This window comes from Anser cygnoides, chromosome 38 (genome assembly GCF_040182565.1).
Source record: "Anser cygnoides isolate HZ-2024a breed goose chromosome 38, Taihu_goose_T2T_genome, whole genome shotgun sequence".
NCBI lineage: Eukaryota > Metazoa > Chordata > Aves > Anseriformes > Anatidae > Anser > Anser cygnoides.
This window is the reverse complement of record NC_089910.1, coordinates 87,231-96,310: the sequence shown is the minus strand read 5'-3', so window position 1 is coordinate 96,310 and position 9,080 is coordinate 87,231. Positions and strand designations below refer to the sequence as shown.

General features: G+C 51.3%; 1 protein-coding gene and 1 long non-coding RNA gene across 2 annotated transcripts; one reads left to right on the top strand and one right to left on the bottom strand.

The window, feature by feature from the left end:
• Positions 1–1,948: 1,948 nt before the first annotated feature.
• On the bottom strand, positions 1,949–3,858 carry LOC136788525 (uncharacterized). Its single transcript, XR_010827250.1, has 3 exons — positions 3,795–3,858; positions 2,758–2,818; positions 1,949–2,109 (listed from the first exon to the last, which is right to left on the bottom strand). It is a non-coding gene; the product is annotated as an uncharacterized lncRNA (long non-coding RNA).
• A 2,698-nt stretch (positions 3,859–6,556) lies between these two features.
• Positions 6,557–7,351, top strand: LOC136788496 (olfactory receptor 14C36-like). The gene has a single exon (XM_066987050.1). It carries the CDS (start codon positions 6,557–6,559, stop codon positions 7,349–7,351), a length of 795 nt encoding a protein of 264 aa, XP_066843151.1.
• The last annotated feature ends 1,729 nt before the right edge of the window (positions 7,352–9,080 follow it).

Sequence of the window (9,080 nt, the reverse complement as noted above, 5' to 3'; positions counted from 1 at the left end):
GAGAAGGCTGAGGTACTCAATGACTTTTTTGCCTCAGTTTTCACTGGCAAGAGCTCTAGCCACACTGCTCAAGTCCCAGAATACAAAGGCAGGGACTAGAAGAATGATGAAATGCCTGCTGTAGGAGCAGCAACAATAGCCCTTGATAATTCTGAATATCCTTTGGATATTCACATCAGCATGTTCCTCTTGCTACATCTCCTGAATGTGTTTCTGGCTTTGTTTGATGTTAAATAACTATTGAAGAATACCACCCAGAGGTCTGCACCGAGGCACGACAGGTAGGAGTTGCAGGGCACGTGGGACAGTATGGACAAGTACCTAGGACACTGGGCACCTCCAATGTTTTGGAACTGCACCCCAGGAAAAGTGCAACATCCTGCAAAACTAGCAAAATATTTGGAAAAAGTAGGCTGTCATCCTGCCGATTCTAGAGAGACATGGATCACTGCAATGGGTTGCAGCCTGACCCATGCCTACCGAGCCACACTCAGCCGTAATACAAAGGCCGGTATCAGTCACCCCTACATCGAAGATGAAACAATGGATGTGAAAGTGAGCCCAGTTAGTAAGGGAAGAAACTCCAGCTAAGAAGGGGAAGGAGGAAGAAGAAGATGAGGCAGATTATTCCAAAGCAGGGCCATCACAGGAACTGGAGGAGGAAGATATCAGAAAAGTGGCAGTAACCACACAATCCCTATCCTCAGCTGAGATGTGAGATATGTGAATGTCCAGGCTATGCCATCCCATCCTATTCACAGGCTGTCATCTGCATGGTATTTCTCCTTGAGATGGACCCCACCCTTCCCACCTCATTCCTTTGCCAAGAAACACCCAGTGGGCTGCAACAGCTCACTGCTTTGGAAACTCCCTAATACATATTCCTCCAGGGTCACTGTCTATGGTGGGGATAGAGAAAAGCCCTTTTCCTCTTCTTCCTCCCATCTGGCTGTCTCATCTGGAGAAAATCTCAGCTGATGAGCTACAGGCCTCAGAAAAATTTTGTTTCTCTGTGAAACTCCAGAGAAATATCCTCATCAGTCAAAGAGTTCACCCAGCAAAGATCTATGTAGCTTGTGTTTGCTTAAAATTGAGAAGCAAACAGTCCTAAAATTGTTGATTCACATGTGTTGCATGTGAATCAGGGAAATCCCAATCTCAGTGTAGATTGAGGGATGAATGGATTGAGAACATCTCTGCAGAGAAGCACTTGGGAATATTGGTGGATGAAAAATATGATCTGGCAGTATGGCAACAGCATACTGAGATGCATGAAAGAAGTGGACAGGAGGTCAAGTGTAGTGATTCTCCTGCTTAACTCTAGTTTCATGAGACCCCCACCTGCAATACTGCATCCAGTGCTGAGGTGCCCAGTGCAAGAAAGACATAGACCTGTTAGAGGGGACCCAAAAGAGGACCGCGAAAATGAAAAGAGGACTGAAAAAGCTCTCCTAGAAAGAAAAGCTGGGGTCGGTACTAACAGGACAATGGAAATGGTGATGATTTAAGTGGGGTATAAGGAATAAACATTTTTGGATGAGAGTAGAGAGACACTGCAACAAGTTTCTGAGAGAAGTTGTGGATGACCAATCACTGAAAGTGTACAAAGTCAGGTTGCAAGGGGCTTTCAGCAACCTGATGTAGTGAAAGAGATTTTTACCCATGGCAGGGGGATTGGATTAGATGATCACTGAGTCCCTTTCAACGCTGAACATCCAATGCTTGTATGATTCTTTGATTTGATGATTCTGTGATTTATTTGCTGCTTTAACCTTCGAGGAGGTAAACGATTCCCCTTTCTTTATGTGCCCTGTTTCTTTAGGCAACTTCTGAGCTGTGTTTTTACATAACCTACGGAAAAAAATCCTGATTATCCCTCAGAGGAGGTTAGCATCATTGGATACAGCCTGGACTTACCATACACCTGAGCAGGGCGTTTTATTGCTTATTAACCTTTATTATACTTTATTTTTGTTTGCTTGCACTTAAGAGTCGTTATTCTGTATCTGTGTGCAGCCATTTCTCTAAGGAGGGAGTTGGTGCAAGGGATCTACAAGGTGCAACTGCAGACTTGAGTGAAGTCTGATGTCAGGAGAAGTGATGCAAGTCCTGGTGGGGCAATGACAGAAATAGTGGGGTTGGAAGATGAGGAGCAAAGATATCCATAAAGGGTCAAGCTTCTCCTACCTGTCCAGACCTCCTTAAGAGACACTCAGGGATTTTGCTGTGTCTTAATAAACCCCAAAATATAGCTTCTGCAAAGTGCAACAACTTCAACACCTGAGAGGAGACTGATGAGTTAATTGGAGGCCATGATTACAGGTAGGCCAAGGCACTGTGCAGGTGGCTCTGAGGCTGAGAAAATGCTGGGTTTGTTTCATCAACCAGAAAGGCCAAACCCTGATGCCAATTCTGGGCAGAGAGCTCCTGTCTCTCCCATGAGGCTCCAGGCTCTTCCTCAGGCAGTGGGGTGTGGGTTATGCAGTGCCAAGTGAAAGACAGTGGTGTGACACCTCCTGGCCTCTGTCAGGAGGTGCAAAGAGGTGATGAGGCCCCATTGCTAATAGGACAACATGTCTCCTCCTAGGTTTTGGTGGCAGAGAGACCTGCAATAGCCAAGGGGACAAGACCTTGGTATTCCTGGCTAAGTCTATCCTTGCCAGTGCCCTTGTCCATCTCCACCACTGGCTGCCCTATGATGTCCCACACCCATCCCTGTTTCCCTGCAGGCTGAAAACATGCATCTTGCTTTCCTACCTTGCTCTCAGCTTAGCATTTCTGTGCCTTCATTGATGTCTGTATCCTCTCCAGCTGTGCCCTGAAACATAGTGTCACAGAGTGATAACATATTACCTCCAGGGAAATTCTGACACTAAAGCATTACCCTTTCAGTGATATATCTTCCCTCTCATGCCCTGTCTCCACCATCCAAGCCTCAATTTCTAGAAAGTTTTCTCTCACACTCAGTTTCCCATGACCAAGGAAAGTTCCAACATCCCAGAAACTGTCCTTCACACAGACATCTACACCCATCAGCCTTCCTGTGACCAGTCATCTCTTCAGACAGAAGGAACCTCACCTGGGTCTTCCAAGCCATGTGGCCTTCCTGCTGGCCTTTCAGCTCCTCAGATAGACAACCAAGCCACGTGCCTGCTCCCAGTCCCTTGCCCAGCAATGCTCCTACTGATGGCCTATCAGTTCCAGAGGCAGAAGTGACCTCATAGTCACCACCACTGCCAGACACTTCAGTTTGGTTATTAAACTCCAGGAATGAGGGATTCAGGGCTTAGTTGTTCAGATTTGGATTTAGGGAATAGATAGTGTCTTCCCAGGTTAGGGACTGGGCAGAGATTTAGGGAGAGGCTTTGGTTTCCTGCTTTGGGAACCCATTCAGTGTTTAGGGTATGGGCTGGATTTTTGGTTATGGTTTTATTTCTGCCTGGGTGAGGGCTAGGGTTAAGACAATTTAATGCTAGGAATTAAGGGCTGTGGATTACAGTGAGCAATGGGGTAAAAAACACTAAGTGGTTATGTCTAAGTGGTTATGGGCTTTGTCTTCAGGGTAAAGTTTGAGGTTGGTGATTACTACAGAGGATTCATTTCAGGATGAGAGATAGCACTTAAGGGTAGGCCTAGGATTTATGGTTACTTGTTAGAAATATTGCCAGTACTCAACATGAATTTATTCCCACTAAATGTTGCAGCAGCAGCAGCCTTACGTGAACCCCTCCTAACTCTTCAAAATCTTTCCTTTCTGTTAGCCAAGTCCCTCTTATCTCTCCTAAATCTCCCACCTTTATTCACCCAGCTTTCCCCTGGCCTCCTGTAATGTGTCACCATGCTGGGGGCAGCTTTCTGATGGCCTTTATGACCTCAGAGGCTCTGACTCCCTGCTGTTGGCCAGTCAGGTGCTGGGACAGAAGTGACCTCACAGCCAGCATCCAGAGGGCTACAAGGAGCTGTTTTGCTCAGGAGGCCTCTTCCCAGCCCACCCAGGAGCTGTGGGTGCAGGGGATGCCCTGGACGATCCCTCAGGTACTCTGCCTGCCAACCAGCTCATGCTTAAGAAGGCCGCCCACATGTCCAGACTCATGTTTCCTCATGCAGCCTTTAGAGAGCAAGGGCCCAGCCCAGCCCCTGCTCTGCCGGTCCTCCCTGCCTCTCCCAGGAGGCCAGCCCAGCCCAGACCCTCCCCAGCTCTCCACACCTCCCTCTCCTCCACCCAGTCCAACCAAGCCCAGCCCAGCAGAGCAGCCCAGACTGGGCTGGCCTCGAAGCAGCAAATGGAGAAGTGGAGGTCAGTGGCAGTGTCCCTGCTGCTGCCATCTGCAGGAGATCCCATACTTGCAATACATACATGCAATCTTTTTAAAATATAATAGAGAAAATTTACTTGAAATCTAAAGAAGGAAATCTTCACTATGAGGTTGGTGAGGCACTGGAAAAGGTTCTTCAGAGAAGTAGAACCCCGCTTCCCTAGCAGTGTTCAAGGCCAGGGTGGATGGGACCTTGAGGAACCTGGTCTTGTGGAATGTGCCTCTGACCATGGCAGCGGGGCTGGAACAAGAAGGTCTTTAAGGTCCCCTCCAACCCAAGACATTCCGTAGTTCTATGATAGTGGAGGCACAAAATTGGTTGTGTAGCTTGTGTAGACAAAGGGATTTCTATTTCTGTGAAAAAGTTTCCTCCCCCTGAAAAACAACAAGTGCTCGGAAGAGATGGAATGCAGCCTGAATGATTTGTGGGTATCCGGTCTCACAATGGGACAAGAAAAGATGATTCCCATGCCAAACTCTTCTTTTGAATTAGGGGAAAAGACACCACTGGAAGTAAATGTCCATCCCCAGCTCAGAGAAGAAAAATCAGTGACTGCTTCAGTCTGTTTCAAAGCCAATTCCCTTGGAGGCCCAGGGACTTCTTAAGGGCTCCCTGTGCTGCTGAGCTGGGCTGGGCTCCTGGGCCCAAGGGGAGCTCCTGGCAAGCGGGCAGCGCTGCAGAGAGACAGCTCTGCCCAGGAGCAGCTCCTCTGCACAGCGCAGCAGGGCTGGGGGCACTGCCTGCAGGGGACAAGGGCGGCTGAGAGAAGGGAGGGAGATGTTAAAGGCAGTGTGGAGGGGGGATGCTGAGAGCTCAGTGTTGGAGAAATCTTCCCAGCCCTGAACAGGGTAAGTCTCTGGCTGCCGGGCAATACAGCTGTTGTTCCTGGTGCCATCTCCAGATTTGCTGGCAAATCCCACAGCCTATGGGATCTTTCAGGAGGACTCTCAGAGTTTCTTTGGAGAAGAGAATGACAAGGTTCAGAGCAGGGATTACCTGCCCAAGCTCTCAGAGGGACAGGACATGAGACTTCATTCTTGCAGGGTCGGCTGCAGGCTGTGCAGCCGGGGTGCAGGCAGGGGTGCCCAGGGCTGTGGTGCAGAGCAGGGTCCCTGCTGTGCCCCAGGGGCTGTGTGCTGGGGCAGGGCCTCTGCTGCCTGCCAGGCTCAGCACTCAGCCTGCTCGGGGAGCTGCCCAGGGAGATGCGGGGAGAAGGTGTGGGTGGAAGGAGCCCCCCCCCCCCCGCAGGACAGGGCAGGGTCCTGCTGATGCCCAGAGGCTGCTGCCTGGGGCAGGCTGCTCACAGCTCCAGAGCACTCCCAAGGTGTCTCAGAATGGACTCCACAAGAGAAATGCCAGAGCAAGGGATTCTTGAAGAGAAGCATTCTGTGCTTTGAGATTTCTCCTCTTGCTTTACTGGGTGGCAGACGACGAAGGGAGTTTATTTTTCCATTATGATAAAGACACTGAGTCCCCCGTTCTTGTTACCTTCTCTTAGGTTAGAGCTGGTCCTTAGACTCTGAACTTGGGGAGTTGTCCCTTAAATATGTCCTGGGACAGGAGGTGTCTGCAAGGCAGACCTGAGCACACAGCTGGTGGGACAGAGTCTGTGAGCAATGGCAGGGAGGAGATGTGGGGACAGGGAAGCAGCTGCCAGCAGGGCCAGTACCTGGCAGCAGAGACCTGGGCAGGGAGGGAGAGGGAGCTGCTGCCCAGAACACCAAGGGAGGAGGGAGTCAGGCACTCCCTGGCAGGCCTGCAGTGCAGGCACCTTCTCTGCAGCAACCCCCTGCTCTCCTCTGACACCCAGCACAGCCTCTGCCCTCAGAGGCTTTAGGGCATGAGCCACATCCTCCTCAGCTGGACCTCCAGAAGAGGAGAGGAGCCTGTGTCCTGCAAGGTGATACACAATGAGGAGGCTGAGTCCCTGCCCTGCAGTGTCATGTCCATAGCTGAAATGCAAGCTCAGAGAGTGGTGATTTCGGTGAGAGAAGGAGTGGGTCTTACTCAGAGAAGTTTCTCTAACTTTTCTCTCTTTTTTTTCTCAATGGACCGGTCCCAGAGACAGCAAATGTCCAACAGCAGCTTCCCCAACGAGTTCCTCCTACTGGCATTCGCAGACACACGCGAGCTGCAGCTCCTGCACTTCGGGCTCTTCCTGGGCATCTACCTGGCTGCCCTCCTGGGCAACGGCCTCATCCTCACAGCCGTAGCCTGCGACCACCGCCTCCACACCCCCATGTACTTCTTCCTCCTCAACCTCGCCCTCCTCGACCTGGGCTCCATCTCTACCACTGTCCCCAAAGCCATGGCCAATTCCCTCTGGGACACCAGGGCCATTTCCTATGCAGGTTGTGCTACCCAGGTCTTCATGTTTCTTGTGTTTGTAGCAGCAGAGTTTTATCTTCTCACCATCATGGCCTATGACCGCTACATTGCCATCTGCAAACCCCTGCACTATGGGACAATAATGGACAGCAGAACTTGTGTCAACATGGCAGCAGCTGCCTGGGGCTGTACTTTTCTCAACGCTGTGCTGCACACTGCCAATACCTTTTCCCTCCCCCTCTGCCAAGGCAATGCCCTGGACCAGTTCTTCTGTGAAATTCCCCAGATCCTCAAGCTCTCCTGCTCAGATGACTACCTCAGAGAAGCTGGGTTTCTTGTTGTTAGCTTCTCTTTTGTATCTGGGTGTTTTGCTTTCATTCTTTTCTCCTATGTGCAGATCTTCAGGGCTGTGTTGAGGATCCCCTCTAAGCAGGGCCGGCACAAAGCCTTTTCCACATGCTTCCCTCACCTGGTCGTGGTCTCCTTGTTTCTCAGCACTGGCTTATTTGCCTACTTGAGACCCCCCTCCATGTCCTCCTCCTCCCTGAATCTTTTGCTGGCAGTTCAGTACTCGGTGGTGCCTCCAGCAGTGAATCTCCTCATCTACAGCACGAGGAACCAGGAGCTGAAGAATGCAGTGTGGAAAGTGATGACTGGACATTTTTCTGAAGCAATAAACTGCCCATCTTTTACATACTGCTCATAATGTAACATTACAGCTTCAGACCCAATATATTTGGTGCTTTTTAATTTTTATGTTTTAAATTTCATTTCCGTTATTCATGATAGAATAAGAAATGTATTTGTTCATCCTCTTCCATTTCAGTATCTAGCTGTCTATTGTGACATAGGAACCTGGTGTGAAGGAGCCAGGCTCTCTGTGTATTTAAATAATAGAAAGGACCTGGCAATGACTTGCTTGCCTGAGATCCTCCCTCAGAGACCTGTGGTGGAGCTGCAGGGGCACTTGGCTGTGTGAAGAGGTGGAGGGAAAAAGAATCCTGGCACAGCAGCAATGTCAGGGAGTCCCGGGGCTTGGTCTGTCTGGAAGTGCTTTCCTTCACCACCCATGCTCTCCTTCAAAGCCCTTTTGTTGCTGTGAGGACTGATTGCTCTTGTCGCTTGCTCACCGTGCTGCCTGTTTGGCAGTCCTGTGTCCACAGGCAGGGACAGGCCAGGGGCACTTCTCTAACACAGCTGGCTCTGTACCAGCATCTCCAGCATAAAAGGGGATGTGCTGAGGGCAGTGTCTGAAGGCTCAGCTCTTCTCCCAAAGCTGCTCTCATGGATATTGCAAAGGGATGGACTCAAAGGAGGCTTCTTGCTTTGTTTGTTTCTCTTCCATGAGTCTCTGACTCTGAAGAAGGCTGGCTATTTGTGCGCACCCTCCATGGCCAAAGAACCACTTGTGTGGGAGGCAGTCAGTGGCAGCGCCCCCCACCAGATGGCTCTGCCTTCCCAGCCTGACCAGCACAGCCCTGCAGAGTGCCCCCACGGCCCCGTGCACCACAGCCCCCTCGCTCTGCAGAGCAGCACCGCCAGCTCGGGGGCTGTGGGCAACATGGGCAGGGGCTGCAGGAATGGCTGCTCAGGCCAGCCCAGACGTGGTGGGCTGGGGCAAGACTGTGTGGGACATGGGGTGTCCCGGGAGCAGAGCAGGGCGCTGTGTGTGTGCAGTGCTGCCTGAGGATCCCAGGGCCAGCAGTGTTTTAGTGTGCTGTGCTGGGAAGCAGGGCTGTCCTAGGGAGCTGCAGGATGCCCAGGGGTGGGGAGTCTCCTGCAGATGGCAGGAGCAGAGACACTGCCTTTGACCTCCACTTCTCCATTTTCTGCTTTAGGGCCAGCCCAGCCTCAGTTCCTCTGTTGGGCTGGGCTGGGCTTGGCTGGGCTGGACAGAGGAGAGGGAGGTGTGGAGAGCTGGGGAGGGTCTGGACTGGGCTGGCCTCCTGGGAGAGGCTTGGGGGGAACCACAGTGCAGTCTGGGCTGGGCCCTTGTTCACTGGATATGGATATGACCAATGCCAAATAACATGACTTTCACACTAATTCCTTCTCTGCAGAGCTCTCAACACTCTCCTACAACATATATTAAGTTCTTGATTTAATTTTCCACACAGCAGTGGCCATTTCCTTCAGGATGCCCTGGACTTGCTAAAGGCTGCATGGGGAACATGACTCCGGATGTGTGGGAGGCCTTCTGAAGCATGAGCTGGTTGGCAGGCGGACTACCTGAGGGATTGTCCAGGGCATCCCCTGTGCCCGGTGCTCCTGGGGGGGCTGGGAAGAGGCCTCCTGAGCACAACATCTCCTTATGGTCCTGTGGATGCTGGCTGTGAGGTCACTTCTGTCCCAGCACCTGGCTGGCCAACAGCAGGGAGGCAGAGCCTCTGAGGTCATAAAGGCCATCAGAAAGCTGCCCCCAACAGGGTGACATG

Bases quoted from the DNA above. Each gene is read 5' to 3' on its own strand.
- LOC136788496 (XM_066987050.1), top strand. From the start codon at position 6,557: ATGTACTTCTTCCTCCTCAACCTCGCCCTCCTCGACCTGGGCTCCATC.